The following is a 15,767-nucleotide window of genomic DNA, read 5'->3' as shown; positions in this document are numbered from 1 at the left end:
GTGGAGACTACGTCACTTCCGGTCAATGGATCTATTTTACTACTGAAGTATTCACGTTTTTAAGGCAGGGAAATCACGGTTATACAAACTATTGTGCTATGACGTCATGTGTCTGACGAGCGATATCATTAAATTTACTTGTACGGAGTGGCATCCTCGTTAGTATAGTGGACAGTATCTCCGCCTGTCACGCGGAAGACCGGGGTTCGATTCCCCGACGGGGAGTATTTTTTTTCCTGAAATTCCACATTGTGTAACAATGACGTTCATGTTAAAGTCAAAACAAACATCTTGCTGTATTGCCTTTTTCTGTGTGTTTTAATAGTTTTAATAGTTTTCCCAATAAAATGTCAATGGTCAAAAGTGGCAGTTCTCAACTGGTTTGGCTGCGGGACCCACCATCACCAAAGAAGTCAAGCAGCGACACACATTGCGGACATTTTTCTAGACAAATTCCTCAAATATCTTGAAAATTTTGAATTATATTTTTATTTACACCACATTAAACAACTCAACGAACATCCTCCATTTTGCCGGGGGTTGTAAGAGTGCCCGCCTAACATGTACCATGTTTCAATAGTTAAATATGAAAGACTTTAATGACAATAATACCCAAGATACCGCTAATTTGGACTCCTCGTTAGTATAGTGGACAGTATCTCCGCCTGTCACGCGGTAGACCGGGGTTCGATTCCCCGACGGGGAGATTTTTTCTGACCGTCTATTATTTAATGTCTTACATGTATGTAATAAATAATAAAGTTTGACGCACTGTGACGCTACAAGAATCAATAAGAAAACCAAGGCAGCTTTCTTAAAGTGGTATTTCTTAAGCCAAAAATTTAAGAAAAAACACAGACTATAAATATGTTTAACAGAAACATGTCTCGTCTTTCACGCCTCCCAATCACAAGTTCTACTTTGGGAAAACACTTCTAATTAATATTACCATAACACACGTCACTGTTTTCCACGGAAGTTATGTTCGCGCACTGTTGCCGTGGTTTTCTTTTTGTATTATTTTTTCTAAATGTAATTAAAATAGTAAATATAAAACAAAACAAACTTTATTCAAGAATACGATATTTATTTTGAAACCATACATGCCTTAAATGGCAAATAAATCGATCTGAAGTATTCACGTTTAAGGCGGTAAAATCACGGTTGTGATGATGATATCATACCTTTGATGAGGGATATCGGTAAATTGACTGAGAAGGACCGGCATCCTCGTTAGTATAGTGGACAGTATCTCCGCCTGTCACGCGGAAGACCGGGGTTCGATTCCCCGACGGGGAGTATTTTTTCTGACCGTCAATTATTTAATGTCTTACATGTATGTAATAAATAATAAAGTTTGACGCACTGTGACGCTACAAGAATCAATAAGAAAACCAGGGCAGCTTTCTTAAAGTGGCATTTCTTAAGCCAAAAATTTAAGAAAAAACACAGACTATAAATATGTTTAACAGAAACATGTCTCGTCTTTACGCCTCCCAATCACAAGTTCTACTTTGGGAAAACACTTCTAATTAATATTACCATAACACACGTCACTGTTTTCCACGGAAGTTATGTTCGCGCACTGTTCCCGTGGTTTTCTTTTTTGTATTATTTTTTCTAAATGTAATTAAAATAGTAAATATAAAACAAAACAAACTTTATTCAAGACTACGATATTTATTTTGAAACCATACATGCCTTAAATGGCAAATAAATCGATCTGAAGTATTCATGTTTAAGGCGGTGAAATCACGGTTATGATGATGATGTCATACGTTTGATGAGGGATATCAGTAATTTGACTTCCAGTGAGCGATATCCTCGTTAGTATAGTGGACAGTATCTCCGCCTGTCACGCGGAAGACCGGGGTTCGATTCCCCGACGGGGAGTATTATTTTTTTTCCGTCAATCTGTCATGTCTTGCATGTTAGCAAAAATAAACAATCCATCATCCTTAAAATTTGACGCACTGTGACGACAAGAATGAATAAAAAGACCATGATTTGGTGGCTTTGGCCATTTAAACAGGGTGCTGATTTAAAAACGCTGTTTGCAGCTTGCTTGAAGTTCCATCCATCCATCCATCCATCTTCTTTCACTTATCCGAGGTCGGGTCGCGGGGGCAGCAGCCTAAGCAGGGAAGCCCAGACTTCCCTCTCCCCAGCCACTTTATCCAGCTCCTCCCGGGGGATCCCGAGGCGTTCCCAGGCCAGCCGGGAGAGATAGTCTTCCCAACGTGTTTTATTTCTTAAACCGAACATATAAGCAAAAAAAAACAAACACTATGGATATGTTTAACAGAAACATGTCTCATCTTTATTTGTCACAATTACAAGTTCAGCTTTGGAATTTATGGAAGGAAGGCCTACATTTTCTAATTGGCTTAATGATTTACAACTATCAATCAAACCCTGGAGAATGATTAAGATTACAAAAGCCCTTAAATTGATATCTTTGTTAAAATAATTTCAAGTTATTTAGGTAGCCCTTTTGGTCTTTTAGTGTCCGCCCTGAGATCGGTAGGTTGTGAGTTCAAACCCCGGCCGAGTCATACCAAAGACTATAAAAATGGGACCCGTTACCTCCCTGCTTGGCACTCAGCATCAAGGGTTGGAATTGGGGGTTAAATCACCAAAAATGATTCTCGGGCGTGGCCACCGTTGCTGCTCACTGCTCCCCTCACCTCCCAGGGGGTGATCAAGGGTGATGGGTCAAATGCAGAGAATAATTTCGCCACACCTAGTGTGTGCGTGACTATCATTGGTACTTTAACTTTTAACTTTATTTGTATTATTATTTATTAATATTTAATACTGTATTTGCTTTTGTTTTCTTTCCTTGTTGTTAAAAGTGCCTCGACTCTTGTGTTTAAAAAAAAAAAAAAAAATTTAAAAAAAAATAACTTCGGCTTTGGAAAACACATTCGCGTTGCTCTGATTGGCTTTCGTGCTTGTCAATCACGGCTGGACCTGCCCACCGCGCGTGCCCACACACGAGTGCGAACAAATTGATTGAGAAAAGGATAGAATGGCTGCCGTGCTGCTACTTCCCAGGTGAGCGACACCACACATACCACAAAATCGTTTCGAAACTTGCCTCTTTTCTCCGCGCGGGAGCTCAAAAAGGGCAAATCTTAGAGAGTTTGAACCCGTAAGTGGGGGAAACTTAGCTGGTTGGAAACCGGAAGTAGGCGGTTCACATAGATAAACACGGGCGAAAAAGGGGCAATAGAATACAAAAGCACAATATTATTATCTTATTTTTGAAAACAAAAACAACCCCAGGCCTGCGTTGATGCTGAGTCAGTAATCTGTCGGCCATTGTGTGCGTTGTTTTGTTGACAATATTACTATAAAATGGCTCTCAGGAGGTTACGTAATCCAGGGGTTCTTAACCTTCAATAATTATATCTAACCAGAGGTGGGTAGTAACGCGCTACATTTACTCCGTTACATCTACTTGAGTAACTTTTGGGATAAATTGTACTTCTAAGAGTAGTTTTAATGCAACATACTTTTACTTTTACTTAAGTATATTTATAGAGAAGGAATGCTACTTTTACTCCGCTACTTTTATCTACATTCAGCTCGCTACTCGCTACTAATTTTTATCGATCTGTTAATGCACGCTTTGTTTGTTTTGGTCTGTCAGACAGACCTTCAAAGTGCCTGCCTTACTGGTGACGTTTCACTTCGTTCCACCAATCAGATGCAGTCACTGGTGACGTTGGACCAATCAAACAGAGCCAGGTGGTCACATGACCTGACTTAAACAAGTTGAAAAACTTATTGGGGTGTTACCATTTAGTGGTCAATTGTACGGAATGTGTACTGTACTGTGCAATCTAATAATAAAAGTTCCAATCAATCAATCAAAAGTGTGAAGGAAAAAATATACTTATTTATTTCAACCGTGCATCCTGTCAAAAGCCTAAAGACTGATCGCACATGAGGACGTTCCTGTCTTCACAATAAAAGTGCCGCTCCATCGCGCCTGCGCTTTCAAAATAAGAGTCTCCGAAAGCCAGCGCAAACAAGCTAGCAAGTTACGGAGTTTGACGCTAATATATTTCTTGTAAAGTGTATAAAAAGGAATATGGAAGCTGGACAAATAAGATGCCAAAAACCCACCACTTTCATGTGGTATTAGACAGAAAGGAGGAACTTTTCTTCTCCTCCATTTGAAAACGTGGACGTTATCATCACTACTGTCTGATTACAATCAACGCAAGTCATCAGAATCAGGTAATACACCAACTTATATTCTAGTCTTCATGAAAGAAAGGAATCTATATGTTAAACATGCATGTATATTCATTAAAATACCTTTAACATGTAAACAAAAACAGCAAAATAAATACATATAAATGTGTATATATATATATATATATATATATATATATATATGTATATGATATGAATGTGTATGTTACTCATCAGTTACTCAGTACTTGAGTAGTTTTTTCACAACATACTTTTTACTTTTACTCAAGTAAATATTTGGGTGACTACTCCTTACTTTTACTTGAGTAATAAATCTCTAAAGTAACAGTACTCTTACTTGAGTACAATTTCTGGCTACTCTACCCACCTCTGTATCTAACCTACTTACAGTTCCAGGATAAACCTTGTCAAATTATTTTAAAGAATGTGTTAATTACAAAGATTATTATCAAAGCTTAGGTCAAGAATTAATACTAATTAAATGTACTTTTTTTAAAAAGAACAATAAAAACTGATGACTAATACATTCACATACAATTAAGCAATGCTAAATTAAATCAATTCTAACTCTATAATAATATTAGTAATGAAAATATGTTTCCTTAATTAAAGTGTGAATGAAAACAGCTTCACCACTTTAGTCATAATTTTGGCGCTTAAGAAACTTCTTCTGTTTGTTTGATAGTTTCATTACTGCCACAAGTGGTGGAAAAGTGTATTACAACCGAGTATCCCTGCAGAAACAGAGATTTGGACCTATGGTTAAGAACCACTGACGTAATCCAACAATGTTTGTTGTTTTTAAAGTGAGGCGTTGCTAAAAAAGCGCATCAGAGCAACACGTACGTCCTCGCCTTCTTCCTCGTCGTCGCTTGCCGGCGTTCGCGCGGGAGCGGGCGCGGCCACGTGAGCGTCCCATTCTTGGCGGTACTCCTCCTCGCGGCGCTCGCACAGGTTGTGCAGCGCGCAGCAAGTCAGCACCATGGACTTCACCACTTCGATGTCGCTGTCGTTGCGCTTGGTCAGGCAGCGCCACCTGCCTCGCAGTCGGGAGAAGGCGCCGGTGACCATCGTTTGCGCCTTATTCACCTTCTCGTTGTACGTCTGCTGCGCCGCCGTCAGCTGCCCATCGTCGTCGGGGAACGGCTTCAGGAGCCAACTCTTTGACGGGTAGGCGGCGTCTCCCAGGATGTAGTAGCCCGCGGTCACGCCGGCGACGTTCCTGGCGCACGGCGGGGAAAAGGTCCCTTGCTCGGCCACCTGCCACAAGGACGACATCCTCAGCGCTTCCTCCTCGTCCAAACTCCCCGCCGTGCCGACGCCAGCGCTCCAAAACCGCCCTCGTCCGTCCACGACGCCTTGGAGGATGATGGAATGCCAGCCTCCCTCGTTGACGTAGTCGCCGTGCCTCTCCGTAGGGGCTATGATGGGAATGTGGGCGGCGTCGATGGCGCCGATGCACTGCGGAAGCCCCCAGCTCTGTTCCACGCCGGCCGCCATTTCTCGGAGCTCGTCCGCGTTGGGGAAGCGGATTTGCTGCGGCAGCAACAGCGCGCACGCGGCCGAGCAGAATTCCCGCACGCAGCGGCACACCGTCGTCTTGCTGACGCCAAAAAGATGGCTGATGCTCTTGAACTCGCTGTTTGTGGCCAGCTTCCACAGAGCGATGGCCACTCTCTTCTTCACGGGCACGCACACGCGGAAGTTGGTGTCCCGCTTCTGCATGGCGGGACGGAGCTCGGCACAGATGTGGAGGAAAGTCTCTTCCGACATCCTGAAGTGGTGCACCCAGTCCGTGCGCGTGAAGCCCGGCACCACCTGGTCCCACCACTCGTTGGAGCGACGGACGGCCCAGATGCTCGGTCTACGCCGGCTCTTTAGCAGCATCGGCAGAATCTGGAAGACAACATGTTTTTAAGAGCAGGCTTAAGACCCACCTTTTTGATTTGGCTTTTACCTGATATTAATTATTTTATTGAACTCATTTGTGTTTTACTTTTTATCCTATTAGTTATGCAAGATTTTATTTATTTACTGTATATATATATTTTTTTTTCTTTTTTCTTTCTTCTATTAATCTTCATATGTCTTACTTGTATTTTATTCTTTATCTCTACAGATGGTTCTTACTATTTTACAAGTTTTATTATTTTTATTTTCCAACGTTCCTCAGATGAGCCATCTGCCTCAGGGGTTATCGGCCGTGCTTGTGGGGGCGGGGCGCTTTTGTGTCAGCGTCCTGGTGGCCAAGGTCTGATGACCTCCTGGTGCAGACGGCTCCTGTGATAGTGTTTACTCACATGTCTCCTCTGTACTCAGCCGTACAATCATTGGCCCATATAGTTGCATATGTGTGTGTGTGTGTTTGGTATCTGTATCCGTGCGTACATAAGTGATAATGGGGGATATGGGTGTCATGTCTGTGTGATCATGTTTTTGTTTTGGTCATGTTCGGTTTTGTTTTTGGACTTTTTGTGCACTTTTGTTTTGTCAACATAGCAACCATTAGTTTTCACCTGTCACGTCACGCACCTGTTTCACGTTTTGAGTCACGCACCTGTTTTCGTTAATCATGTCTGTAGTATTTAAGTTCATTGTTTTCAGTTTGTCTTTCTGGTGACATCCCACAATTATGCTCTACACACTCTTCATCCTCTTAGATCCTGCTTCATGTCCCATGCCAAAGTAAGTTTTTGTTCCATGTTTATAGTCTTTTTGGTTTCATAGTTTGTTCTCCGCCATTGTGCGCGCCTTTTGTTTACTTCCTTTTTTTTGTAGTTATAGTGTTTAAATAAAAATGTACTTACATTCCCGTCTCGCCCGAGCCAACTTTCCGTTGCATCCCGGAAAAGCAAACACCCAGGACCAAGTCATGTCAATGGGTCACCGGGGTATAGTTTTTAACTTTGTAAAGCACTTTGCGTTGCATTTCTTTTATCTTTGAAAAGCGCTTTATAAATAAAGTTTGATTTGAACAAACATACTGCAACGATTAATCAATTCATTCGATTAGAAAAAAGATTTGATTCGTATTTGGTTTGCCTAGAGCTGGGGTGTCCAAACCACGGCCCGCGGGCCAAATGTGGACTGCCAACATCTTCAATTTGGCATGCAAGACAACAGAATCTTTGGGCACCTCACGATTTGATTATGATTACGATTCAGGAGCTATAATTCGATTAAAAATCGATTATTGATGCATCTTTAATTTATGTATATTAATCCAGTTTTACATTTATTTTCATTTGACTAATTAAGCATTTATCAATTGCAAAAAACAGTGCATTTGTAATAAGAAACAGTTAAATTAATTCCCACGTGTGTTAAGGTAATGGGAATGTGTGCAGAACTGGAACATAAGTGACCTAAAATAAAGGAGCTGGTCAGATCTCTCAATGAGGTGGCTCGCTGCAGTCAGCCACATTTTAAAACTGTTATTAACGTTTACTAATCGATTTTATAATCGTCCCTGTCCGGATTGCAATGCATCAAAAAATCGATTATCTCCCCCACCTCGAATCCATACTAAATATAGATCGATCCAGAGGCTCGCCAAACGATGTATTCATACCTCTGAAGTTACAGTTTTTGATTTGTACCGATTAATTTTTACACTCCTATTCATTGCATTATGATAGCGCGTACAAATATGCATGAAAACACTCCTACAGACATAACACATGGGACGGTTTAGTAAGTATAAACAGTTTTAGTTATATTGTAAAACTTACAAATGTTGCTTGAAGTGATGAATGAAGAATTCATACGAGTATAAACGGTATGGACGATTAGAAGATGAAACAGCACTTGTACTTCCAGTTCCAAGATTTAAACAGCAGGAAACACTGGTTGTCATGTCTGTGATCATGTTTTTGTTTGGCTATGTTCTGTTTGGGTGTTGGACTCTTTTTAGTTCCTGTTTGTGCACTCTTGTTTGTTTTGTTTCCATGACAACTTATTAGTTTCACCTGTTGGTTATTTGGACACACGCACCTGTGTTAATCATGTCGCTGTTATTTAAGCCTGTCTTTTTCTGTTGGTCGTGCTGGCGACATTCTGTCGTGACGTGGACTTTGGCGGGGTTTGTTTTCCCGAGTTGCAAGGAAAGTGGAGCGGACATGGCGTGAACGTAGGGACATGATTTATTTGAACACTAACAGGAACAAACAGAAGGCGCGCACAAGGCGGACAACAAACGTGGCTATGAAAACAAAAACTAGCACTTGGGCAAAAACTATGGACATGAAACAAAACACTTACTGTGGCATGGCATGAGGAAAGCAGAGGTAGAATCAGATTTAAGCATGAATGATGTCAACGGTAACAGCGGTAATGTCGCCAGGATGACCAACAGAAAAAGACAAGCTTAAATAACAGTGACATGATTAACACAACTGCGATGAGGTGGCGACTTGTCCAGGGTGTACCCCGCCTTCCGCCCGATTGTAGCTGAGATAGGCTCCAGCGCCCCCCGCGACCCCGAAGGGATTAAGCGGTAGAAAATGGATGGATGGATGGATGATTAACACAGGTGCGTGTGTCCAAATGAGCAACAGGTGAAACTAATAAGTTGTCATGGAAACAAAACAAACAAGAGTGCACAAACAGGAACTAAAAAGAGTCCCAAACAGAACATAGCCAAACAAAAATATGATCACAGACATGAATCTGGTAAGCATTCACCCAGCAGTACCTGCAGTGAGCTAACTTGTCCAAAAGATGGCGCAATAGCACAAACAATATGGCATCTTTTCATTATCTTTGCATGTGTTTAATGAAAATTATTTGCATTATGGCCGTCAGTGAAAAAAAATACATAAAATAGCTGCACTGTTTTATAAGCCACAGGGTTCAAATCTTAGGAAAAAAGTAGCGGCTTATAGTCCAGAATTTACAGTAGTTTCTGCACGGCTGCTGCAAAATTAACGTACATGAGAGCGGTGGTGTGTAGGTGGTGGAGTTTATTAAATTTGATCATACATACATATATATATATATATATATATATGTATGTATGTATGTATGTATGTATGTATGTATGTATGTATGTATGTATGTATGTATGTATGTATGTGTGAGTGTTATATATATATACATATATATATGTATATATATATATATATATATATATATGTATGTATGTATGTATGTGTGAGTGTGTTATATATATATATATATATATATATATGTATAATATATGTATGTATGTGTGTGTTGTGTATATATATATATATATATTTATATATATGTATATATATATGGTATATATATATATATATATATATGTGTGTATATATATATTAGGGCTGCAACTAACGATTAATTTGATAATCGATTAATCTGTCGATTATTACTTGGATTAATCGATTAATAATCGGATAAAAGAGACAAATTACATTTCTATCCTTTCTAGTAGTTTATTGGGGGGGGGGGAAAAACAGCATACTAGCACCATACTTATTTTGATTATTGTTTCTCAGCTGTTTGTACATGTTGCAGTTTATAAATAAAGGTTTAAAAATATATATATATTTTTTAAATTAAAAATTGCCTATGCGCATGCGCATAGCATAGATCCAACGAATCGATGACTAACTATTTTTATAATCGATTTTAATCGATTAGTTGTTGCAGCCCTAATATATATATACTGTATATAAATTTAGTTTAAATTGCGCCCCTCCTGTCCGTGCTGTCTCCTCCTCCTGTACACATAACAATTAATCGAACAAACTAATTGATGGATTACTGGATTACAAAAGATAATCGATAGCTGCAGCCGTGGTGAAAAATCGAGGCCACAAATGACATCAGACACGTTCTGAAATTCAGTTAAAAATGTGGGATTAACATTTTTTTGCAGCAGATTCCTAAAATCATAAATCACTACAATGTAAACATTGTTTTAATGAATTCATCTGCGGTCCCCTCCAAGGTTTCTCATTGTCATCCCATTGGGTTGAGTTTTTTCTTGCCCTGATGTGGGATCTGAGCCGAGGATGTCGTTGTGGCTTGTGCAGCCCTTTGAGACACTTGTGATTTAGGGCTATATAAATAAACATTGATTGATTGATGAAGTAAATGTTTATTTATCTATCTGTATGTGTCAATTAATGCACTGTTGCCTCTCACGCCCCCCTCCAATGTTTAGTCTGGTAAATAATATTATTGAATAATAGTATTTAAACACGATTTAACAAAAAAAAAGTTAGCCTACCCTTCTCCGCCGCCGTCTTTTCCTTGTAAATGTTTCTTCCTCCATCAATTCCAAAAGTCTCCTCATTTTCTCCTCAGTGTTTCTCCGCGCGGCCTGCAGTCTACTCTCGAACAAAGCTTGTCTTCTTCTAGTAGTATGAAGCCACATGGCTAAAAGAAAGAATACCATATGGTGGATATCCTCCATTGTTGGCGGGGTTTTTTTTTTCCACTTGACTTCTCCGGCCTGCTTATTACCTTGTTATTGTTGTTACTGGCGCGACGCAGCGTGTCGCACCGTTGTGACGTCGATTGAAGTTGCCATACCTACGATACTATTTGTCATATTTGTATTATGATTTCTAAAACTGCACTATAATATGTTATACAAGGTATGCGGTAATTGTCTACTAGACCATATGGTCCCATGTAGAGGCGAGTTGGGAATGTGTGATTAAATTCCCTCAAAACGTGATTATTTAAAGCTTCCGGTACGCTGTTGTCATTTCCCATTTGGCAACTCAGCTCCCAAGCTCCTTTGCGCGCACGGCTTCAAATGATGTATCAGCACCGCACTGTAAATAGAGCGACCTAAAATGTAAGTAAAGCGGTTTTACTTATTTAAAGATCCAACAAGAGATCTGTAAAGTTTGGTGTGACATTTGAAACTTACATTTATGTTGAAATAAAAGCCTTCTACTGTCTTCCCAGGTAACACCTAACGTTAGCGTAACGTTACTGTATGGTTCTCGTTTGGTTATGCAAGATGAGAACATTCTAAGAACATTCTCAGAACATATCAAAACCTATGACACACAAAATATTTGCCTGCAATGGAAACAGCAACCGTTAGGCTTTTCAAAGTGTTTTTTTTCGCAAATTTACTTTATATACATTATGTAGTAACGTTTCCCTAACGTTCCGCGAACGTGTTGTGTTTTTCGAGTAATCTGACGCGCATGCGCGTAGAATCTTCCCTAAGACAAAGGACTACCAAGCTCGACGACGTACGCTCGACAACGCTGCAAATTCCAGAATCCCGATAAATCAGGCAATTGCATTGATCACATGTAAGTAGATAGAAAGAGTGAAATACGAAGCACGTTTTTGTGTAACAATTTCTACCCTATGTAACGGAGTTAAAATACACCTTTGTTATTTAATATATTTTGTTTGTGAATTTTATCTCCAAATAGTTATCTTGTCTGCTCTCTATGAGAGGGCGGTTTGATATATTTTTGTCCCTCCTGAGCTCCTGTAGTTCTCCTGGGTTGTGTAGCCCCTCCCTTCTCCCCTCACAGAAAAGTTCCACATGTTGAGGGTGAGTCTTGCTCGGACGGTCCCACCGACCTTTTCCTTGTTTTTCGGTAGAAATTAGGTCTTTAATTAATGAATGTGTGTACCAAGAATGTGAATATGTTTACCTGTGTTGTCCTTTAGTTTTAAGTTCAGATTACAGGTAACATTACATCGCTAACATTGGCGCCAAACGGCCGCTCTTTGTTGTATGAGACTTGTTCAGTGTGTGCGTGCGTGCGTGTGTGAGACTTGTTAAGTGTGTGCGTGCGTGCGTGTGTGAGACTTGTTCAGTGCGTGCGTGCGTGTGTGTGTGCCTACATGTGTCGGTAATGAGACTTGTTCAGTGCGTGCGTGTGTGTGTGTGCCTACAAGTGTAGGTAATGAGACTTGTTCAGTGCGTGCGTGTGTGTGCCTACATGTGTAGGTAATGAGACTTGTTCAGTGTGTGTGTGCGTGCGTGCGTGTTTGTGTGTGTGTACGTATGTGTGTGTGCTTACGTGCGTAGGTAACAGTGTTATTCTGTGTGTTTAGGCGTAAGCCAAAGAAAGACGGGATACCGACATTGTTTTCGAGCCCAGAGGAAGAAGAAATATCAACCAAACGGAGCCACATCACCCCTGAACGTTATAGAAACGATGAGGAAGATGTGTTTGATGCTGACGGTTAGTCACTTTTCAAAGACTGTTTACTTACAATACTCAAACACTACTTAGTGGTGCATAAATTTTATTGTCTTTGTTGGTTTAGACGAAGAGGAAATTCGGCCAAAAAAGAAGTGCAGAAAAGAGAAATCACAGATCCTCATCCAGGCACCCCCACTGCCAGTGCTCCCACCATTGAACTTTCCAATCTCCAGCAAGTACCAGACCACTTCAGCCAGTACCAGCCAATACTACACCACTCCAAGGCATCCAGGCCGACCTCACAGCCCAGCGAGAAGCAGCACTTACAGGCTCAGTCCAGACAGGAATCATGCATCTAGCTCAAGCCAGTACCAAACCACTCCAGCCAGTATGAGTCAGTACCAGACCACTCCAAGAAGCAGCAGGAATGCCCTTGAAAGTGAACGTTAGTTGGCTTTTTAACTGTTGATAGGTGGTGTTAAACAGGCTGTTACAACGGGCAGTAATACGAATTACCTCTTTGACTTTTGTTGTCTTTGCAGTTTTCCAGTTAAACATGAAAGTTCAAAAACTAGTTGAGAACCAGGGAGAAATTATGCGCATGCTGAGAGGGCTGGCAGCACAGTCTGTGGGGCCAGAAGCTGTGGATGTTCAAGATCTCATTGAGAAGCCTTTCGAGACTCTTGAGCAGCTTAAGACCTTCAGTGAACAGCTCGACACTGATCTGCTCAGAAAGCAGCTGGTAATTAGTTTTAATTCCCCATTGCAAAATTATTTTGTTTAGTTATCAAAAAACATGTTCTAATCAAGTACAATATTGTTGTTTATTTATTTGTATAGGTGAAAGCTCTTACTGCTCTTGGTGGGCAGAATTTGGCAGACATAGTGAGGACAATGCTGAGGAAAATTGCCACAAACAAAGTCCTGGAGCAGCTTGGTCTCCGTGGAAAGACAGGCAAAGTGGCATTTGAGGACTTGCCCTTTTACAGAATAATAATAAGTAAGTGTTAATAATAGGTTTGCATCTTTGAACATGTTGCATGTATGCTCACAAGGTCGATCTAGCTGTTATTATTACGGTATTTATTCTAAACGGAATTCTAAATTGTGCTGGTGACTCCAGAGGCATGCAGGGGTGTTCACAAACAGACTACAGCTGAAGTATATTGTGAGCTTGGAGAGGTCCTGAAACTGGCCACTTTTTGAAAGGGAGGTTCAAAGTTTGAGGTACGGAGAATTATGATAAGATATCCCAATTTTGAATTCCATTTTATTGAAGTTCCACTGCATGTCTTTTGAATTTGCAATTATAACTACTTGCAGGAGAAGAGGAGGAATTAAGAGGAAGCGACGGCGAAGAAGGGCAAAGGGAGGTGTACAAAGGAAATGGACAGTGAGATGAGTGACCAGGTAAATGATAAAGTAATTATGCCAATGTTTTAAATCAATTCATGAAGATCCCAGTTCTGTGTTGAATTTGCAATTATAAACACTCGATTGTATTGTACATATGTCCCGGCAAGAAATCTGCGTTCAAAGAACTCCGGCTTATTATTGATACCCAGAGCCCAAAAAAAGTCTGCGGGCTATAGAGCGTTTTCTATTCAGGCTCCAGTACTATGGAATGCCCTCCCGGTAACAATTAGAGATGCTACCTCAGTAGAAGCATTTAAGTCCCATCTTAAAACTCATTTGTATACTCTAGCCTTTAAATAGACCCCTCTTTTAGACCAGTTGATATGCCGTTTCTTTTTTCTCCTCTGCTCCCCTCTTCCTTGTGGAGGGGGGGGGGGGGGGGGGCACAGGTCCGGTGGCCATGGATGAAGTGCTGGCTGTCCAGAGTCGGGACCCGTGGTGGAACGCTCACCTGTGCATCGGCTGGGAACATCTCTGCGCTGCTGACCCGTCTCCGCTCGGGATGGTGTCCTGCTGGCCCCACTATGGACTGGACTCTTACTATAATGTCAGACCCACTCGACATCCATTGCATTCGGTCTCCCCTAGAGGGGGGGGGTTACCCACATATGCGGTCCTCTCCAAGGTTTCTCATAGTCATTCACATTGACGTCCCACTGGGGTGAGTTTTCCCTTGCCCTTATGTGGGCTTTGTACCGAGGATGTCATTGTGGCTTGTGCAGCCCTTTGAGACACTTGTGATTTAGGGCTATATAAATAAACATTGCTTGATTGATTGATTGAAACACTTGCAGGAAGCGACGGCGAAGAAGGGCAAAGGGAGGTGTACAAAGGAATAGGACAGTGATATGAGTGACCAGGTAAATGATAAAGTAATTATGCCAATGTTTTAAATCAATTCATGAAGATCCCAGTTCTGTGTTGAATTTGCAATTATAAACACTTGCAGGAAGCGACGGCGAAGAAGGGCAAAGGGAGGTGTACAAAGGGAATGGACAGTGAGATGAGTGACCAGGTAAATGATAAAGTAATTATGCCAATGTTTTAATTCAATTCATAAAGATCCCAGTTCTGTGTTGAATTTGCAATTATAAATACTTGCAGGAAGTGAAGAAGAAGAAAACAGGGAAAGGGAAAAGAACCAAGCAAACGCCAGTGAGACCAGTGAGCATTGAGCAGGTAAACAAGGAGTAAATTATGCCATGTTTTAATTGAATTCAATTCATCTACATTCCAGTGCTGTCTTTGTTGTATTTGTGAATATCTATAATTATTTACTTCCAGGAAGAGAACCAACAAGAAGGGGCAGGAGTACACTGACGCGTACGACCAAGACCACAGCATTCCATTTCTATTGTATTATAATTATCACTAATAAAGAATTATTGTTGAATTTTCTGTTTGAGTGTCAGTCCTGACAAGATAGCACAAAAACAGACGTAAATACCACTGCATTCCATTTCTATTGTATTATAATTATCACTAATAAAGAATTATTGTTGAATTTTCTGTTTGTTATAGTCCTGACAATATAGCACAAAAACAGACGTAAATACCATTGCATTCCATTTCTATTGTATTATAATTATCACTAATAAAGAATTATTGTTGAATTTTGTGTTTGAGTGTTAGTCCTGACAATATAGAGCAAAAACAGACGAAAATAGCATGTTCCTAAACAGTTCCCTAAACGTTCTTGCCAAACGTTCTTGGCTAACGTTCTGCTAACCAAGCAAGAACTCCACAACCTAACGTTCTTTGAACGTTACAAACTAACGTTCCCATAACAATGCCACTACGTTCTCCTAACGTTCTCCTAACGTTCGCGTGTTACCTGGGTTAATGTTGATCCACCTCCATGCCTCTGTTGACTCGTTTGAGCAAACTGATTCACCTGCGCAGCTTTTTTAACTTTAAAAATATTTCACTTTTAAACATGGCTCCTTGTTAATGCGATTGTGGAATAGTTTGACTTTTATAAATGACTTATAATTAATATTACGTACA

At 40.6% G+C, this 15,767-nt stretch overlaps 3 protein-coding genes, 1 long non-coding RNA gene and 3 other non-coding genes across 13 annotated transcripts in view; 6 read left to right on the top strand and 1 right to left on the bottom strand.

Moving 5' to 3' along the window:
• Window positions 1-153: 153 nt before the first annotated feature.
• trnad-guc (transfer RNA aspartic acid (anticodon GUC)) lies at window positions 154-225 on the top strand. The gene has a single exon. It is a non-coding gene; the product is annotated as a tRNA-Asp (tRNA).
• A 1,002-nt stretch (window positions 226-1,227) lies between these two features.
• On the top strand, window positions 1,228-1,299 carry trnad-guc (transfer RNA aspartic acid (anticodon GUC)). The gene has a single exon. It is a non-coding gene; the product is annotated as a tRNA-Asp (tRNA).
• A 522-nt stretch (window positions 1,300-1,821) lies between these two features.
• trnad-guc (transfer RNA aspartic acid (anticodon GUC)) lies at window positions 1,822-1,893 on the top strand. Its single transcript has one exon. It is a non-coding gene; the product is annotated as a tRNA-Asp (tRNA).
• Window positions 1,894-3,019: 1,126 nt separating this feature from the next.
• The window catches only part of LOC133572122 (unconventional myosin-IXAa-like), a 278,579-nt gene continuing 265,831 nt past the window's right edge, over window positions 3,020-15,767 (top strand). For all 4 annotated transcript variants that reach the window (XM_061924842.1, XM_061924841.1, XM_061924840.1 and 1 more), the window contains exon 1: window positions 3,020-3,057. In XM_061924842.1, coding sequence (XP_061780826.1) covers window positions 3,032-3,057 — 26 coding nt within the window. In that variant the 5' untranslated portion in view covers window positions 3,020-3,031. The remainder of the gene's footprint in view (window positions 3,058-15,767) is intronic.
• On the bottom strand, window positions 4,425-10,709 carry LOC133572120 (uncharacterized). The gene is made up of 2 exons (XM_061924838.2): window positions 10,445-10,709; window positions 4,425-6,123 (listed from the first exon to the last, which is right to left on the bottom strand). The coding sequence occupies exons 1-2, from the start codon at window positions 10,628-10,630 to the stop codon at window positions 5,029-5,031; spliced, it is 1,281 nt and encodes a 426-aa protein (XP_061780822.1). The 5' UTR covers window positions 10,631-10,709; the 3' UTR covers window positions 4,425-5,028.
• On the top strand, window positions 10,842-13,128 carry LOC140676699 (uncharacterized). The gene is made up of 5 exons (XM_072911825.1): window positions 10,842-10,851; window positions 11,749-11,881; window positions 12,253-12,383; window positions 12,469-12,789; window positions 12,887-13,128. The coding sequence occupies exons 1-5, from the start codon at window positions 10,842-10,844 to the stop codon at window positions 13,126-13,128; spliced, it is 837 nt and encodes a 278-aa protein (XP_072767926.1).
• Window positions 13,191-15,550, top strand: LOC133572124 (uncharacterized). 4 transcript variants are annotated; one of them, XR_012048606.1, is made up of 6 exons: window positions 13,191-13,344; window positions 13,668-13,754; window positions 14,555-14,620; window positions 14,710-14,775; window positions 14,865-14,939; window positions 15,045-15,550. It is a non-coding gene; the product is annotated as an uncharacterized lncRNA (long non-coding RNA). The 4 variants fall into 4 exon arrangements; XR_012048607.1 differs by lacking the exon at window positions 13,191-13,344 and adding an exon at window positions 13,493-13,571; XR_012048605.1 differs by lacking the exons at window positions 13,191-13,344; window positions 13,668-13,754 and adding an exon at window positions 14,224-14,421.

This window comes from Nerophis lumbriciformis, linkage group LG29 (assembly GCF_033978685.3).
Source record: "Nerophis lumbriciformis linkage group LG29, RoL_Nlum_v2.1, whole genome shotgun sequence".
Classification (NCBI taxonomy): domain Eukaryota; kingdom Metazoa; phylum Chordata; class Actinopteri; order Syngnathiformes; family Syngnathidae; genus Nerophis; species Nerophis lumbriciformis.
Note: the sequence above shows the minus strand (reverse complement) of the source record. Positions and strands in the feature narration are given on the sequence as shown.

Coding starts and splice junctions, on each gene's coding strand:
- LOC133572120 (XM_061924838.2), bottom strand. CDS start 10,630: ATGGAGGATATCCACCATATGGTATTCTTTCTTTTAGCCATGTGGCTT. Junction 6,124..10,444: donor AAAGACGGCGGCGGAGAAGG/GTAGGCTAACTT, acceptor GTTGTCTTCCAG/ATTCTGCCGATGCTGCTAAA.
- LOC140676699 (XM_072911825.1), top strand. Junction 11,882..12,252: donor GTTTTAAGTTCAGATTACAG/GTAACATTACAT, acceptor CTGTGTGTTTAG/GCGTAAGCCAAAGAAAGACG. Junction 12,384..12,468: donor AGATGTGTTTGATGCTGACG/GTTAGTCACTTT, acceptor TTGTTGGTTTAG/ACGAAGAGGAAATTCGGCCA.